The 19,524-nt window shown below is 41.0% G+C and overlaps 1 protein-coding gene across 1 annotated transcript; it reads left to right on the top strand.

Annotated features, from left to right (window-relative positions):
• The first annotated feature begins 12,776 nt into the window (after positions 1-12,776).
• Positions 12,777-19,512, top strand: lysmd2 (LysM, putative peptidoglycan-binding, domain containing 2). The gene is made up of 3 exons (XM_034680703.1): positions 12,777-13,244; positions 14,817-15,157; positions 18,791-19,512. Exons 1-3 carry the CDS (start codon positions 12,999-13,001, stop codon positions 18,840-18,842), a joined length of 639 nt encoding a protein of 212 aa, XP_034536594.1. The 5' UTR covers positions 12,777-12,998; the 3' UTR covers positions 18,843-19,512.
• The last annotated feature ends 12 nt before the right edge of the window (positions 19,513-19,524 follow it).

The raw sequence follows: 19,524 nt of genomic DNA, 5'->3' as shown, positions 1-19,524 counted from the left end.
AATGTCTTTAAAACATTTTAAATCTTAAGTGTTTCTCAAATGTCCAATATAACCTCCTTTTCTTTCAGTGAGGGTCAGAGGTCACTGTAAACTGATTCAGTGAGGTTTCTGATGACTTCTCTGCTGACACTGTGAGCTGTACCTTGTATAGCTTTCCAAAGATGCTCTTTGAGCTGTATTTCTTGCCATTACTGTAAATTATCTTCTTCAGTATTGATCACAAGTTCTCAGTCGGGTTGAAATCAGGTGAGCAGGCAGGCCAGTTCATGAGGCGATCCTCTTTAAAGCCCTGAGATGCCGTCCTGTCTTGGGAATAATGTGAGGCATGTGACGGTGCATTGTGCTCATGCATGAACACTAGCGTCTTTTTCACTTTAGCTGAATGTCTTTTCCTCCATGCAGGAAAATACAAAAGAGGATCCCCTCATGAACTGGCCTGCCTGCTCACCTAATTTCAACCCGACTGAGAACTTGTGGTCAATAATAAAGGAGATAATTTACAGTAATGGCAAGAAATACAGTTCAAAAGAGCATCTTTGGAAAGCCTTACAAGGTACAGCTCACAGAGTCAGCAGAGAAGTGATCAGAAACTAAATCAGTTTACAGTGACCTCTGACCCTCACTGAAAGAAAAGGAGGTTATATTGGATATTAGAGAAACACTTTAGATTTGAAATGTTTTAAAGACATTAACAGTTTTATTTTGTATACAAATGTAAAGAAAACAGTTGTTTTTTTTTAAGTTTGAAAACAGTTGTAAATATTATTTTCAATCAACAGAACGTTTAAAATGGTGCCTAGTTTTTAATTTTCACAAGTTATATGCTCTTATCACTAACTTGTATAATAATTTGGCACGCTCATTTCTGCAGATTCTGCATTTATTTAAAAATACAGCCAGCGTACTTTGAAAAGCATCATTTTAACCACACAGTTGAAGAAATATATTCACTATCTGACATATTTGAAAACAATTGTTAACATAGTTTTTAACATATTCACAAAAATACTCACGTGCCTAATAATTGTGCATGCAGTGTAGTGTTTGTAATGGAGGCTAATTTGCAACACCCATCCCTAGAAAGGCTTGTGTGAGAGTTAAGATTAAAACAGTAAGTTAAAGGAAGAGTAGAACAGGTATATAAGTTACAGCAAGATATATAAAAACACATTTAGCAGTGACAAAGTACAGAAAAGCAGACATTAGTGCAGGTTTGTTGCTCAGTTATCCAGATTTGGTGGCTCTTAAATGTGGTGAAGGTTGCAGTAGATTTAAAATGTTCAGAGTTCCACTTTTCAATCCTTTCACATAAACAGCTGTGAAAGAATGAAACTTTACAACCACCTCTTGAAGCTGCTCTGTGAATCTGCTGCAGCTCTGTAGTTTATTTATGTATTTGCAGAAGGGTTGAGGAACAAGTTCATTTAAACAATTGAACACAAACTTTAAACACTAGAAGTGAAATTGTGCTGCTTACTTTCTTATTTTAGCGTGTTAGCATGCAATGTTTGATTAAACACTTATCACAAAGAACAGCCATTACTACTCAGGATTTTATCATGTTTTGATGTTGATGTTGATACTCCAAGTGAAGTGAGAGAACTTCAGAGTCCGCTGGCTTCCTCCTCTGGGGATAATTAATGTTCAAATCTGAATGGTTGTCCATCCAACAGTAGCCTGCACAGGTCATTAATATCCTATACGTTTACCTTTACTTAAACATATGCTGATATTTTTCTTTCCTCCTTTCAAAGAAAAAATAAGCAAGGATTTATCCTCTATGGAACATGAATGTCTATAAAAAAAAGTTCAGAATCAGAATCAGAATCAGAATCAGCTTTATTCGCCAAGTATGCTTGAACACACAAGGAATTTGACTTTGGTAAACTGTGCTCTCTTTGTACAAGGCATAAGAATAGGAATAAGAATAAGAACTACAATAAAAAATAAAATGAAATATAATAACAATAACCTTAGCTATAAATACAAAGAAACAACAAATAGCTTGACTAATATGTACAGGCTAAAATAATATGATAAAGTGCAGTGGTGAGTTGCAGAGGTAGTTTTACATTATAAAATAGAAGTTAAATAATACAAAAAATAGAAATATGGAATTCTGCTTGAGAATTGTTGCATTGTATATCTACATGTATATTTACAGAGAGTATTTATCTGACAGGTATGACACTGTTATGGTTTAGTGTTCATCAGAGTGACAGCCTGGGGGAAGAAACTGTTCTTATGGCGGGTTGTTTTGGCGCACAGTGATCTGTAGCGCCTGCCGGAGGGGAGGAGTTTGAAGAATTTGTGTCCAGGGTGTGAGGGGTCAGCGGTAATGCTCCCTGCCCGTTCCTGGCCCGGGACCGGTACAAGTCCTGGATGGGGGGCAGGTCGACACCGATGATTTTCTCTGCAGTCCTTATAGTCCGCTGCAGTCTGTGTTTGTCTGGTTTGGTTGCAGAGCCAAACCAGACAGTGATGGAGGTACACAGAACAGACTGGATGATGGAGGTGTAGAACATGATCAGCAGCTCCTGAGGCAGGTTGAACTTCCTGAGCTGACGCAGGAAGTACATCCTCTGCTGGGCCTTTTTTCTGATTGTGTCTATGTGGGAGGTCCACCTCAGGTCCCGGGAAATAGTGGATCCCAGGAACCTGAAAGAGTCCACAGTAGACACAGTGCTGTTCAGGATGGTGAGGGGGGGGAGTGGGGGGGGGCTTCTCCTGAAGTCCACTGTCATCTCTACCGTCTTGAGCGGGTTCAGCTCCAGATGGTTCTGACTACACCAGAGGGCCAGCTGTTCCACCTCCTGTCTGTAAGCAGACTCGTCTCCGTCCTGGATGAGACCGATGACGGTGGTGTCGTCTGCGAACTTCAGGAGTTTCACCGAGGGGTCTCCTGAGGTGCAGTCATTGGTGTAGAGGGAGAAGAGCAGTGGGGAGAGAACACATCCCTGTGGGGCGCCAGTGCTGATGGTCCGGGTGCTGGATTTGATGCTCCCCAGCCTCACCTGCTGTCTTCTGTCCGTCAGGAAGTTGGTGATCCACTGACAGATGGAGGCCGGCACTGTGAGCTGGGTGAGTTTCTGGTGCAGGATGTCTGGTATGATGGTATTGAACGCAGAGCTGAAGTCCACAAACAGGATCCTAGCGTAGGTCCTGGGGGAGTCCAGGTGATGCAGGATGTAGTTCAGACCCATATTGACTGCATCCTCCACCGACCTGTTTGCCCGATAGGCAAACTGCAGGGGGTCCAGCAGGGGGCCTGTGATGTCTTTCAGGTGGCTCAACACTAGTCTCTCGAAGGACTTCATGACCACAGACGTCAGGGCGACGGGCCTGTAGTCATTGAGTCCTGTGATGGTGGGTTTCTTTGGGACTGGGATGATGGTGGAGCTTTTGAAGCATGAGGGCACTTCACACAGCTCCAGCGATGTGTTGAAGATCTTTGTGAAGATGGGGGCCAGCTGCTCAGCACAGACTCTCAGGCAGGAGGGGGACACGCCGTCTGGTCCTGGAGCCTTCTTGGTCTTTTGTCTCTGGAAGAGCTGGATTACCTCATCTTCACAGATCGTCAGCGCAGGTGGGGGGTCAGAGGGGGGTGGGGAGGGGCTTGTGGGGGGGCCAGGTAAATCAGAGTGTTCGGGTGTGGGGTGTGAAAACCTGCAGTAGAAGCTGTTCAGGTCGTCAGCTAGTCTTTTGTTACCTTCAGGGAGGGGGGAGGGTCTCCTGTAGCTTGTAACTTCACGCAGGCCTCTCCAAACTTCTGAGGGGTCGTTGGCAGAGAAGCTCTGTTTTAACTTCTCAGTGTAGCTCCTCTTAGCTACCTTGATCCCCCTCGTCAGTTTGTTTCTGGCCTGCTTGAACAGGTCCCGGTCCCCACTCCTGTAGGCCTCTTCTTTGGCCTGACGCAGCTTCCTCAGTTGAGGTGTGAACCAGGGCTTATTGTTGTTGTATGTGCAGAAGGTCCTGGTCTGCACACACATGTCCTCACAGAAGTTGATGTATGAAGTCACAGTGTCAGTGAGTTCATTGAGGTTTCCTGATGCAGCTTCAAAAACACTCCAATCAGTGCAATCAAAGCAGGCTTGTAACTCCTGCTTTGACTCCTCCGTCCACTTCTTCACAGTCCTAACTACAGGCTTAGCCGTTTTTAACTTCTGCCTGTAGGTCGGGATGAGATGAATCAGACAGTGATCAGATAGTCCTAAAGCTGCACGGGGGACAGAGCGATATGAGTCCTTTATTACTGTGTAGCAGTGGTCCAGAGTGTTAGACTCCCTGGTGGGACACAAGTTGAGATATTTATTTTTCTTTACGTTTATTTTTGGGCTTTTATGCCATCATTGAAGGACCATAGCCTTTGTATGTACGTGGGCGTTCCATTTAACCACTGGGCCAAAGTAGCCCCGCACATTACAGACATTAGTGCCTCAAACAACACAATAGACTAAAAGAAATAACAGTCTAGGCTGAGCTGCTATCATGGGTAAAAACAGAACTGCCTGGTGTATAACTTCCGAAGCTGTAATATAAAGCCAGCAGAGGCCAAACCTCAAGTACAAGCATCTTCAAGTTCAAACATTATTTCTGAATACGTAAAGACAGGCCTTGTAGTTGGGAGGAGCTCTGGTGGTGCGGACTAGCCTACGTGTGCACCCTTTAATCAGATCCAGTTTTTCAGATTGTTTGCACATGCCTGAGAGATGGTGTAATGAATATGACTCCATTGCTCTCTGGGCTTCCTGTGCCAGAGAGCTGCGGTGAGCTTCTGTCAGAGAAAACTCAGCACTGCTGGCAGTGAATTCTAGTGTGTGTGTGTGTGTGTGTGTGTGTGTGTGTGTGTGTGTGTGTGTGTGTGTGTGTGTGTGTGTATGTGTGTGTGTGTGTGTGTGTGTGTGTGTGTGTGTGTGTGCGTGTGTGTATGTGTGTGTGTGTGTGACTCAAGTGTTCCTGCTCCACGAGAATAGTCAGGACAAGAACAGCAGGTTTTTGTCATGTCTGTTCATCACTCCTGAAGGCATTGTTTGAGAGGGGAATCCAAACCTAGAATCAGAAACTAAGCTGTGATCTTATGTAAGTATAGAGTAAAACTGTTCCCTGAAACCATGACTATTATTGACCACCACCTCTCTGAATGTTGTAAAAATAGAGCCTAACTAGAAGCTTCAAGTCCATGTCTTTTCAGTTCAGATTTCAGAGCACTGTCAGAAATTGGGTGCTATATTAAAGCTACTGTGAGAAGAGAGACTGAAATGTATATGATGCCTCTCTGTGACCTGCAAAAGCCAACAACACCATCACCATAAATGTTGACCATAACTATGTAGATCAGGGGTGTCAAACTAATTTCAGTTCAGGGGCCACATACAGCCTTATTTCATCTCAAGTGGGCCGGACATGTAAAATCATAACATAATAACCTATAAAGAAGGACATCTCCAAATTTTTCCTGTTGTTTTAGTGCAAAAAGTACAAGTACATTCTGAAAATGCATTTCACGAACTATCTCTTTACAAAAACAGCTATTGTATTTTTCGCTATGATGAGTTTCATAGTGGGGCCAAATATTAAATTCTTTAAGCACTGAAACCTGCTGCGAACACACCAAGCACACAAGTTTCACTGTCTCCTGTGTTGTTCAGGTGCAATCCATCAGCAATTTGATTGTAACTAACCCCCAGAGGACAAATCTGAAAAAGCAGTTACCTTTATTGAAAAATTACAGTTAATGTCTTCTCTGTAATTTTTCCATTTTGGGAAATCATCCGCGGGACGGATTGGAACCTCTGGTGGGCCGTTTTTTGCCCGCGGGCCTTATGTTTGACACCCCTGATGTAGATACTTTCAGTATCTTGGACTGCTAATGCTAGGTAGGTGTCAGGAAATGTGATCTCTCAACATCTATTTAGAGATCTTCAAGTATAACATCAGTGGGTAACATGGTGTAATACAGCCCGCTTGCATGGTTTAAATTTAAGTCAATGGGGCTTAATGTGTCGTTTATTTGTTGAAAAGAAGCAGACCGTAATCAACATATCTGCAAACCTGCTAGTTTTAGCCTGCTAGCTTAGTTTCCTCACAAACAGCCTGTTAAAGCAAAAGAAGAAGAAAGAAAGGTACTTTATTGATTCCTAGGGGGGGGAATTCAATTTTTTCACTCATGCTATTTTGGACATGCTACACATACAGTTTTTTGGTATATACATACAAACGCACACACATGCAGTGAACATGCTTAGGGAGAGATGTCAGAGTGAGGATACTGCCGTCAACCAGCGCACCCCGAGCAGTTGGGGGTTCGGTGCCTTGCTCAAGGGCACCTCGGCAGTGCCCAGGCAGGTGAACCAGCACCTCTCCAGGCACCAGTCCACTTGCCAAACTTCGTCCATACTGGGACTCGAACCAGCAACCCTTCGGTTCCCAAGCCAAGTCCCTATGGACTGAGCTACTGCCGCCCCAAAAACCAGCAACCCTTCGGTTCCCAAGCCAAGTCCCTATGGACTGAGCTACTGCCGCCCCAAAAACGCTAGCTCATAAGAGAATAATAGCTTTACCTTTAGTAACTTCAGAGTATGAAGTGAATGATAGTGTCTGTGGCATGGGCAGTCAGATTAGCTGTGATATTAATTCAACTGGTGGTCAGGAGGTTGGATTAGGAGCAGCCCAGGCCATGATGCTGAAAAGGATTAAACATCGCTGGACTGGACTGACTCCAACATCAGACCCAAGTTGCCCTCACATGATCAGCAGGGAGGCAAAAAGCAGCACATGTTGCAAAGTTTGTGCTGACAAACACATCTGGCACTTTTAGTCACCATGGCTTCATATCAGTGAGTTATTAACCCCACAAACACAGCCCCTCTGCTTTGACTTCTTCTCTTCCTGTGTCAGCTCTCACACAGCATGGTCTTTGTTCTTAAACAGGTATGAACACCTGCAGTCTGTTAGTTTATTTTCCATCAGGGTAAGCCCTGCCAGCTCGGAACAAAGCTTCCAGCAGCCCCTCTCCACCATGACCTCATGTGCTCGGTAAACAAAGGCTCACAGATTATGTGGAAAACACATTACTGTACTCAAACAGCCCGGTTGAAGGTGTGAGTCAGTCTCTCACTGAGGACTAAACCCCTTGAAGAATGTTTATTTTTAAAGGAAAGCATCTGAATTAATACTTTAAGGAGGGAATGGAAATACTCAGCTAAACTGAACAGACTCCAAAGCTTGTTTTTGCTTTCTTTGCAGCCTCTTAAGTTGATAACTGATGTGTTTTGGGACCAAAAAAGAAGAGACTGTTCCCTACAATAACTGTCTCATATCTGACTTGGTTTTGTAATCACCTAAAGTGAAAACATTGAGGTAAGAAGTCAGGAACATCTGTGAGTGGATGCTTGATATATTCTTCTTAAGTCGGACCCATGGTGTTATTTAATGTGGTGTATCCATGGTGTTATCATTTGGGAAAACAGATACATCAGTCTTTATTCCAGAGGTGAAAAGTGGTTGCTACCTCCCTCAAAGTCAGTCAAGGACTTCAGATGAATTTTGAGCCATGAATAGCCCTAATGAAAAATAATGCATCCTGTCCCAAGCTTTAACGGGAATAACAGCCACGTCTGTTACAAAGCAGCACTGTAGTATTCGTTTCCCGGTGCTAAAAATAGTCATTCTTCTCAGCCTCATGAAGTCAAACACACTCTGCCAAGTGAAACCACAAATGGAATCCCTGTTTGTAGTGGAAAAATAATCATCGGTACCACTGAATGATTGGTTAGAGGGACTGGCTTTTGAAACCTTCGCTGTGTGCTGGATTGTTTAAAAAGACAGCCTACAATTTTAAAACCTGGCCGGGCATCTAAACCATTACCTTCCTTTAACGAAAGAGAAAAATATCCATCTGACATAATGTGGCTCAGGTTCAGAGACTGGAGCACTGTGATTATAACAATGTTATCATTACCTGAACTGTGGTTGTTTCTTGCCCTCATAGCAGCTATGGGTGTTAAACATTTTTGAACAGACAATCCTCTATAAGAGTTTGTTTGTATAAAACCAAATCAAACCAGCCAGCTCTCTTCATAGAGGATGAAGGACTCCTTCTAATATGTACAGACTCTTCTTAATTATAACATCTAATGGCATATAACATAATTCATCAAATTACACATTTTCAAAGACAGCATATTTTCACATTATCTGGTTCCTAAAGTTGCAGGATTGACAGTAAATAAATGACTCCATCTAGTGGGTGTAATTGTTAGTGCTTTGGCACAGATGCATTACCTATAGATGCCCAGTAGAGGTCAGAAACAACTGCCTTATACTGAATTGCAGGCAGTATTTAAAGAGATATGTGTATCTGTGACACAATTCTTTCTAACGTCAATTTCCTCAAATTTCTTGTAACTCATGCACAGCAGTGTAATATTTCACACTTTAATACCTATGAACCATAAAAAGCTCCCATCTAATTCACCTTCTCAACCTCGATAAATGATCTTCAACAGTTTTGTTCTTCAGGCTACAGCAGATGTCTACCTCCGTATTGATGATACAAAGAGTGATACTGCACTGATTGCAACATCTTCACTTAGAGGCCAGAGGGTGCGATTTGATAAGGATGTGGCTCCTGAGAGAGAGATTGTTGTCATGGTAGCGTTGTGACAGATGACTCACTCAGTTGCTTCTCCTCCCTCCCTTTGTTTAATTTGTTTGTATTTTGCCTTTAAGAGAAAGAGAGTGGGGCCGTGTAGAGTGCAGTCTCCTGTTTCGTTTGTTTTTAATTGTTTTGTTTTGTCTTGTGTAAAAAAAATGGTTAAAAATCAAAGTATTTTTTTTGTAATCAAGAAAAATTGAGTTATTCTGCATTTAAATGTTGTTAGGTCTTACCTAAAAGGCGGTGATTTGCCATCTTCTCTTAACATGAGCAGATGTTCCCACATGCATTGGGTTAGTGGACGCTAAAGCTGTTAAGCAAACATGAATGATGAACTGATTTGCAGTTAAATCAAAAATAGAAAGTGTCATTTCACATAGAAAACATCATTTGTAATTAATGAACTGAACTCCTTCATACTCGTCTATCTTTGTACTCTTAACTTTAATGACCTGATTTCCATCCGAAAATGTCAGACAGTGAGATCACTGCAGCTTCATTTATAACCAAGAGAGACTATCTGTATTAATGAATGATTCGGAGAAAATGAACCCACTTGTTGCTTCCCTTTTTTATCTTCAGTGAATAATGTTACATAGCGGTCTCCTTTGCATCTCAAAACATAAGCAGATAGCACCTGTTGTCTTTGTGTCCCTATAAAAAATAACTCATTACTACCTTACACCAGTGCTACATTAAAGTTACTTAAATGTTTATTTAATATTATGTTCATTTCTTTCTGCTTCACTGTTTTTCTTGATGCATATAAGTAGTCACGTGGCTATAATTTTCTGACAGGATGATTTAAACGGGCAAAACAACATCTGGAGATTCACTGGAACTCTGAACGCTGAATAATCATTAAAAAAATCTAATGTTCAGATCACAGAGACAGGAGGGAGCGAACATTTCCACTCACTGCTGTCCAGTGATGAATACATAATGAGAACAGTACAGTCTGAGTACTGTCAGGCTTTTATTTAATCTGGTTATTTAACTTCTGCAATGATTAACTGACCTGCTACAACCTGCAGGTGTAGATCTGATAATACTAGACAGAAAAGATTAGATAAAAATAATTCTATTGCATGGCATACTTTACAGAAAGAAGGTCATGTTTGCTGTGGTTGGTCAAATCATTTTGGTGTCATACAGTGAAATCATCAGTATAGTCCTATGAACTGACTTACACTATTGGTCTTAACAAACAAAATACAGTATTAATGTAATAATTCAAAATCTTAGTATTTGGGTCAAATGATGACTTAAAGGAGGAAATATTAACTTTAAATGATGAGCCATGACTTCAGATTTATGTTGTGACAACCATATTATGATAACTTTAATGAAAGCCCCTTTTTACATTCTGTAGATGGAGTGTAAAATAAAGATACCTTTTTTTCTGCTTGAATGTCTTTGTCTGCGTCTGTGAAGCTTAACTGCATTTCAGTTTTATTTCATCCTTTCTATTTTAAAAACAAAGATAAATGTTTTGTTGTCCAGCCTTTGTCCACATGATTGAAAAGTATATGGAAAATCTTGTGCGGTGTATAAACAGCCATGCCCTTGTGTGACTTTATGACACTGATATCCCAGTCTTGGAAAATCCCCAGTGTATTTTTTAATAGCTTTAACCATGTGGTGATTATAAAAAACAACAACTGTATTTTTAAACTGCATGACTGAACATGAGACTGCTAACCAGGTTCCTCTCATGGAAGCCATCTCAAACAACCCTATGCCCTGCAGGACTGGCTCCAGATGTCACATGCATTGGCTACTAGTCACACAGACCTGCTGAATGTTTCCAACTGATGTAAAAGGATCCCTCCAGTCCTTCACAAGAAAGAAGTGAGTCAACTAATTGAGCCAGAAGCTTAATTTTGAAACTTTTTTTTAAAAAACCTATCACTGAAGCAAATAAGGGATCACTGTAAAACAGTTTTCTAAGGATAAGGGGGTCATAGGAAATATCTGCAATGGAACTGAAACTCCTGAACAAGCTTTGTATTAGTGAGAAGTCAAAAAATGTACTTTCATTATTACAGATAATTGTTTTTAGGAAAATTCACATTGTATAGACAATACTGAAACAATGAAGCCCCCAAAAGTAATGACACACGTTTAGTTTTCTAATCCAGGTTTTACCTTAAGGCCCAATTTTTATGGGTTACATAAAGAGGTGCAAGTAGTTTACTGAACTTAATTTAAATCAGTTAACGACTAGGTTTAGTTGTTAGGTGTCCTTGCATACCAAATTATAAAATAAACTTTCTTTGCATACTTTTATGCCATACACCTGAGCTGCTTTAGTCTGTCTGGCTTCTCAGAAAGAAGATTGATAGAAGAAAGAAGGTTGATATAACAATTGACAGTTTTAGTAGTTAGGAAAAATGTGGGTGTCCCACTATCTTGTTTGCAATCATGGCTATCAAATATTTACATTACAAAGTTAGCTAAAGTTAGCTGAAGTGGACAGGAAAAAGACTTTGTTATTTTGTAGAAGTACGACAATTAATAAGGTCTCTTGACCTCTTGAGTGCTTGAGTTTACTCCAAGCAGCAACCTCCGGTCTAAAAATATGAGTCCAATGCAGAAGTGTTAAAAACATAGACTGTAAATAAAATTGGACAGCGTTGCTCCGCCTCTTCCCGTTGTACGGTTCTGAAACCAAAAAATCCCCCTCCTGGGCGCTGCCATTGTGCAGCCAGAGCCTGTGAAGCAAGCGGCAAACTCCGGTCTCAAACGATGAAGCCAATTGGAAGTGATATAAACTGCAATACATCGAAAATCCGCTTGAGGCTGGCTGCAGAAACACCGGAAACCACATAGATATGAATGGGAAAAAGACGATCTTTGCAGCATTAATAAACATGTTTACAGCCTGGTTCAAAACACGTCTTGGCCCTACAACGCTAATCTCTCTAATGGCACACACTGTACGAGGGTGAATTTTTTCTAACGTGACGGTTAAGAAGATATTAAGATTATGAGTTTGCCCAAATAAGGACACGACTGACGTGACTCCCGGTCGGGAACACACAGCCATTGGCTAAGAGACTCACACTACGTCACACTCTGCCTAGTTGAGTTCCGCATTACCAATATGGCTGCTGCCGTCGATTTGCTTCAAAACAGCTCTCGGGAACAGATGGGTGACGTCACAGATACTACGTCCATATTTTATACAGTCTATGCTGTGAAGCCACAGTAATAAGCTCCGCCCTACAGCATAACGTCACAAGACGCTGTGTGTCCTTTGAAGCTTCACTCCACAGCGGCTGTGAATCAAAGGAAACCCGGAAGTAAAACCCCGTTTTTTAAACTCTAATAACTAACGAAAAAGAAACTTTTCAGGAAAAAAAGTCCTTGAACACAAAACAGTCAAATAATAACTACATATCACCACAGCATACGGATGTGAGAAACATTCGTACAACGTGTATTTATTTTTAAAGTTTGACTGCTCCCCCATTCAAATGAATGGGGGAGACGGATTATTTGACCTATACTGCAGCCAGCCACCAGGGGGCAGACACACAGCTGAAAGCTTCACCACCAGGGTCGAATCCGGCTTGCTTGGTTAAGAACTGCAGTTCATTGAGGATCCGCTTGAGGCTGGCTCCGGAAGTACCGGAAACCACATATACACCAATTCAAAAAAGCCGATCTTTACAGCAGAAATAAACATGTTTACAGCCTGGTTCCAAAGACGAGTGTAGTCTGGACGGGGGTGAACTTTTTTTCTAACACAGCAATTTTTGAAGATAGTGAGATTACGAGTCTTCCAATGAGAGGCACAGCTGACTTGATTGACAGACGGGAACACTGTAGCTGTTGGCTAGGAGGCTCAAAGCCCGCCTCTTTACATCACAATAGCTAGACAGTAGCAATATGGCTGCTGCCTTGGCCTCAAAACAGCACTTCAGAAACAGATGGATACTACGTCCATATTTTATACAGTCTATGTTATAAACAGGCTACTTAAACCCCTCAGTTGTGTGGTATTTCATTTCTTTAGAAAAATGTACGAAATAACATTAATAATATTTGGTATTGTTGATTATTTTGAAATTCCAACCGGAAGCGGTACTATTTGTTGTTCCTGCTGGACGTTCAACGTTCTTTACGTTTTTACGTCAACGTAACGGATCTATGACAAAGCGAGCCGTGAGGTAGTGGTCCCCGAAACATGTCCCTTCTCCCCCGGGCTGTCATGCTGAATGTGACCGGGGATGGGAATCTCCCTGCCGCTTGAATCAGCTCTTCGCATCTCTCCAGCAGGTCCCCCGGAGCTCTAGAGCAAACAGAGGCTGTCGGCTCTTTATCTATCCGAGAGAAGATGGCGGAGTTCTCGCCCGTCCTGCCGATGCGGGATGGAGGAGGACGGTTGGGCCAGCCCATCTTCCCTCGGTCCAGGTCCGGGTCCGAGTCAGAGAGCGAACTGTCCCAGAGCCTGGCCAGAACCAAGATCCGGTCCTACGGCAGCACAGCGAGCGTCACGGCCTCTCTTGGGGAGAAATACATAGAGCATCGGGTTACAGACAGTGACACCCTGCAGGGGATTGCTCTCAAATACGGAGTCACGGTAAGGCTGCTACATAACACTGCAATGTGAGGCTTTGATGTTCACCAACAAGAGACAACAAGATCTGACAGAATATAACATGAGTCTGTGTGTATCTGATCCTGACAGAGAAGAGGAGGCAAACACAACATCAGGACTTTATCATGTGGACATCATGCCTGCTCCTGAATTCATTGATCTGTCACAGTCTTTCCCATTTGATGAACTCGAGCTGTGAAATATCTCATTAAAGCAGAGAAACATCCAGTGTTAGATGGCTCTTGCATCAGGCAGAACTCTCAGGAAATGTAGTTTCAGTATCTTACACGCTTAGTGAAGGAGGCTTTTATTCAACACATTCAAACTTTCAATGTATTTCACTTCTCCAAAGTGGAGTGAAAGTGTTTTTTCACTTCTGTTTCACTTCCATGTTTTGAGCACTAAACCTGTGAGGTATGTTGACAGCTGTGAGAGCCAACTATTAAAAGTCATAGGATACTTGTAAATGAATTTAAGGGAAGTTGGAGAATTAGGGCAGCCTGAACAAGGTGGCTTCTGCCCTGGAGGCCTGACTTCATCAGACTTTCATTCACGCAAATAGCCCAAGATGCAGCATGTGTTTATTTTTTAAATGTGCATTAATTTTGCATAAATTGGCCACTAAACCTAATCAATAAAAGTCAAGCTGCAAAACCTTCACCTGAAGTAACCCCATCAGGTTCATCCAGGCAGCTCCAAGATGCTTTCTTGAGATATATATCAATAGAGATGAAATGTTTCTTCTACTTTATTGTATGTTTTTTATTTAATATAAACTCTACATGTGAGTCTGCTGTGACTCATCCACAGCTACTGCTGCTGATTTGATGGAGATTCACCATGACGACATCCATGAAAAACAGACAAAACAGCATCTGATGCCGTTTGAGTTCCTTGATTTATATCTGCTAAAGTATAGGAAAAGAGATAATAAACTGCTGGATAAGTGGTTTAATCTCCATTTAAAGACTGAGAATAGCAAATGATTCCTCATTTATTCAGTTTAACATCCTCAAACAGCTGCTAACAAACTGCATCACTTACTAAAAGTTAATATTTAATGATTTTCTGCAAAAACTAAGACTACGAATCATTTCTTTCCAGGTAAACATACGTACATACCTTAAAAATACTACCAGAACTAATTCAATGATGATATTAATAACAGTTGGGGTTCACTTGCATGGCAGATTTTAGACAAACTGTTGTGTTAGCAGCATGAAAGTTTGTGTTGATCATGTTTGTGTACCAAATTGAGCCCTACAGTCTAAGTTTTGTCTGTTTTTTCTTCACTGAAACACTAAAGCACAGACAAACAGTACAAAGGCTTCACCACGATTCCAGATATGATAACATGTTTGATTTTCCAGTAACTGTGGTTATTATTACTGTCATCTATGTTTGTTTAATGTCACCATGGTTCTTGCTGAAGGTGTCAAAGAAACAGTTGAACCTCAGGTCAAGTGTAAACATTTAAAAGAAAGGAGGAAGTGCTCTGTTCGTGTTTGGGGTGCCTTTTTCAGGGTCTCTTTCTCTGTTGTTTTTAAACACCAGATGGAGCAGGTGAAGAGAGCCAATAAGCTGTTCAGCAATGACTGCATTTTTCTAAAGAACAGCCTCAACATCCCCGTGCTGTCGGAGAGGCGCTTCATTTTCAACGGACTGTCTCTGGAGTCTCCTGATGGGGACGCTGAAGCAGCATGCCAGGAGGCAGATTCACCCTGTGTTGTGACGCAGGACATCGAGGGACCCACGCCTCCCCCTTCCCCTCCCCCTGAGGACTCCAAACCCCCCCAGCCTGAGGAGCTGTCAGCAAAAGACTTCTTACACAGACTGGACTTGCAAATAAAACAGTCAAAGCAGGCAGCTCGCAGGCTGAAAGAAGAGGAAGTAAGGTGAGGCATTCAATGACCCAGAGCAAACGGCTGCTTCTTTGTTGTTGTGCGTGCAGGTGTTTGGTGTGCACTTTTTCAGACCATTGCAAGGCCTTACTGGCCTCATTAAGATGATGTTTACCTGTCAGCAAGAATACTCAGGTTTCATTTTGGCTTCTGTTGGGACAAGAGTCTTTTATCTGTGTTGGACTATTGTACAACATTTAAAAAGGGATTATAAGACAGAGACCGTTTGTTTATGTGGCTACACCATCTGCTTGGAGTTGTTGGAATCCAATGCCAGAATCATTGTCCTCCTCCAGTGTAGCTCAAAACGTATACATTCAATATAATCCCTCAAAAAGTTTCAAGTCAGTTATTCTGAACCATAACAGGTGTAGTGTTAGCTTCAGTAAGTGTTTTCCTCCAATACTATGTTATTTTAATCTTACAACTACTGGAGGGGTACTTGATATCAGCTCGTGCTCTTGTCTCAGTCATGAGATTGATATTTGGAAGGAAAAATAACGGTATCAGAAAATGTCTTTATCTGCAGGTTGGAGTTGAGGTAAAATCTTAAGTGCTTTTGTCAGTAAGCTGTCACCACTTAAGGCCCCTTTCCCCAAAGCAGAGAATCCCTTAATGTGCAACCAAAGATAAACTCGGCCTTAAGAGCGCTCCTGAAAACTGTTCCCAGACACTCCCTGAGCTCAGAAGTCTCAGTCAGCAGGAAGAGAAGCCAAATGCACTTGGAGAGAAAATGTTCTCACAGACAGAATCATAGACAGCAATCGGGGTTTTGGCCCACTCGTCAGATGCCATGTTATGCAACAGTCAGGTATTTAGCAGGAGATTTGGCTTGCTGAATCAGGCCTGAGCGTGCTTCCCTGACCCGGCATGTTCAAACACATAGAGCTCCTCGGTAGTGAAGTAGTGATGGATGCCTGGAATAACCTCATTGTTGGTAGTTTCAGTTCAGTCGGGCCTGAGTCACACTGCAGCACTTCTCTCCACACTCGCAGTGAGTGTGAGTTTCTGTTGCTCACTTCAGGCTCTCTGAAAGTGTGATGTGCTCAGAGTATTGTGACTGCAGCATGGATACAGGTCCTCCTGCAGCAGCTGTTCTGTTGATTTCCTTCACGTTAGCTTCAGGACACAACACAACTTGTTTGGCAGCAGCACAACTGTCATCAGTTGTCCCCTTTTATCTGCTTACTTGTCATGATGGAGTTCTGTACTAAAAAAAACAAGAGGAGTCTTTTCACATTCATCTACTGAACAGCTCCATCCATGTCAAACCTAAAAATCATTCACAGGCTATTAATATTCATTTAACTCTTTGTTTCATTTTTTTATTATTAATATAAAATTGATTTGTTTACACCAGAAAGGGAAAAAGAATAAATCCTTAAGGCCATTATGTCTGAGGTATTATTAAATATTTAACATGCTCTCTGTCAGTGTGTCAAGACAGAAAGTATGCAATCACCATGATAACATTTCCTGTTGGTAGTTAAGCTAAATCTGTGATTTGTTTGATGAAAGTAAAGCCTTAAGCAAATGTTCAAGTTTTTAATTTAGTCTCTGAATGTTTACCCAGCAGCTGAAGGAAATCTGAGCCTCGTGTTAAAGCTGCGTCTCCGTCTCTGACTCCTGCCGCACCAAACGAGCCGCACTGTGTTTAAACAAACAGAGAATCATGTCGTTGTTTCCACACGGTCCCAGAGCAAACACAGGCCGCATGCCTGCTGGAAATGAATCAACCACAACCTTCTTCAGCTGAGCTGTGGGAAGAGGTTAATAGATTCATACCTGCCCTTTAGTAGGTCTATACCTACACATGTCCTAGATTGATATCAGTAAACATGGATGGGTTTACATCAAGAGAAAACTCTGTAACTTCATTTTACAGCCATCATGTTGCACTAGTTGCAAAGGGCTCAATAAGTCTTTAACATACTTTAAAAAGGGAGTGATAAAATATGAATTAAATCTTAGAAAACATGGTAGGAATAATGTGAAACACATAGATTCTTAAAACCGAATAACTGACATATTAAAGTAATCAGTGTAACATTTCTACATTTATGAGTAAGAACAAGTGCATAGCAAAGAGGACCAGGTTTGAATTAAAATGTTAGCTTGTTAGGTGTGTCAGTAGAGAGTATATCACAAAAAAGTCTGTTCTGATGGAGGATAGGTGGGTTAATGAAAATCCTTATATAAATATTTATTTATTTTATTGTTATTTCATTTATTTAGATTAGTTCTATTTATTTATTTCAGTTTTTGGTTACGTTTCATTTCATTTTATTTAACTTATTGCTATGCATTTTATTTATTTATTTCATTGTTATCTTGTTTATTTAGTAAAGTTGTATTATTAATTTATTTAATTTAATTATTTTTGGTTAAGTTTTATTTACTTTAGTTTGGTCTGGTCTGGTTTGGATTAGTTCTGTTAGTTTAGTTTAGTTAAGTTTAGTTTAGTTTAGTTTAGTTTGGTTTGCTTTGGTTTAGTTTAGTTTAGTTTAGTTTAGTTTAGTTTAGTTTAGTTTAGTTTAGTTTAGTTTAGTTTAGTTTAGTTTAGTTTGGTTTAGTTTAGTTTAGTTTAGTTTAGTTTAGTTTAGTTTAGTTTAGTTTGGTTTAGTTTAGTTTAGTTTAGTTTAGTTTAGTTTAGTTTAGTTTGTTTAGTTTAGTTTATTTTGGTTTAGTTTAGTTTAATTTAGTTTAGTTTAGTTTTATTCTACTAGAATTGCCCAACTTGGTTATTCAAAATCTGGAGGGTCTTGAAGCAAAAATCTTAAAGCTGTGAACGGAGGTTTACATTTCTGTTTCATTCACGAGGTAAAGAAAGTTACTATCAAATTTAATCAGATAGTTCTTTGTACCTAGGCCTCGCTCTAATTGTGAATTTTAAAATGATAATTCTAAAGGAAGATATACTTTAGTGGTATAGTCAAACTCATAGACAAAGTGCAATATATACTTATCTAAATGGTTTTAATAAGAGACAAAGAAAATGGGGTTAGACCAGTTTACTCTCTACAACATCCCTTCAAGAAATAAGTCAATTTGGAAGTTGTTGGGATGATTCCTAGTTCCTCCTGAAGACTGAGCTGCTCTCAACATTTCTGTGCAAATCTTACAGCCTTAAAAGATTTATTCTTACATCCATTAGAAGGCTTTCCAGTAAAGAGAAGTCTCTGTCTCTGCCCACAATTCTTCTTTCAACGTCACTTTTAACCTTCCTTTCTATCTTGGACTGCTTTTTAACCTACCATATTTCTCAACCTACTTGTATCTTTGACGGCGTCAGACTGTTCTCCAGACCTTGTCAAGAGTTTCTCCTCAAAAAGTATTTTTGACAGAACAACCCTTAAAAAGTTCAACTTTCTTATCAAGCTCAAGACATTGTTTCATTGTACAAAGAGGCCCGCTGAGCCTTCAGCTGTGACAGAGGACAATACTGTTGCCTGGTTAAACTCATCTATTATTCACACACAGAGTGCACTCACCTAGATGCTGTGGTGACTGTTATTGGAGGGAGACAGATAAGAAAGGAGTGAATGAAAGTGTCTGTGTGTTTATGCACAAAATAATGTGAAGAATCTGCTGAAAAATGACACCTGTCCTCTGTTTTTGCACCAACAGGAACAACGAGGAGGACTACACGGCCCCCACAACGTCATACCAGGAAATATAAAGGACCCGTCTCAGACTTATACATGCTCACACACAAAAACACTACCACAACCTCAACGCTTAATTCCTCTTTTATGTTTTGCTTTTACCAAACCCTCATTCAACAAGCGTCCTGTTTGCCTTTTATTTATTGATATGCAACGACAATGTCTATGATTGTTATTGTTTTGTACAGTTTGACCTGGAGACTTAGCAGTGAGAGGGGAGCACCTCGTATAAATAGCATCAGAGCACACGCCCCCGCCCACTCCTCATATGCTACTGAAGCTGCTGTACAGAACCCACCTGCTGCACGTTTACACACGCACACAAACAGGCACAACGCATTAGGCAACTCCAGGAGGATTAGCTTGTTAGACTTGCTAACCGCCTCTGATGTTCTAAATCCCCTCCTAGAATAGTGTCATTGGAAAGTGTATTCAGGCCTTCCTCATCAGTGTTTACCCAGTACGAGCTCACCACAAACAGAAGCAGTGGATGGACTTGCGCCTTTGAACACGTCCCGTTTGCCTCATTGAAGCTGTTTTTCTTCGGAATCAGAAGGGAGTGCTCTATTTTTTGAGGTGTGAATGCATTATTTATGTGTGCGGAGAACTGTCTGTAACAGCTGTTTTATTGTGCTTTAAAATGATATTGTTTTATCTGGGAGATTAAATGTGTATTTAAACCTACAGGAAGTGTTT

Source organism: Notolabrus celidotus, chromosome 3 (assembly GCF_009762535.1).
Source record: "Notolabrus celidotus isolate fNotCel1 chromosome 3, fNotCel1.pri, whole genome shotgun sequence".
Classification (NCBI taxonomy): Eukaryota; Metazoa; Chordata; class Actinopteri; order Labriformes; family Labridae; genus Notolabrus; species Notolabrus celidotus.
Note: the sequence above shows the minus strand (reverse complement) of the source record. Positions and strands in the feature narration are given on the sequence as shown.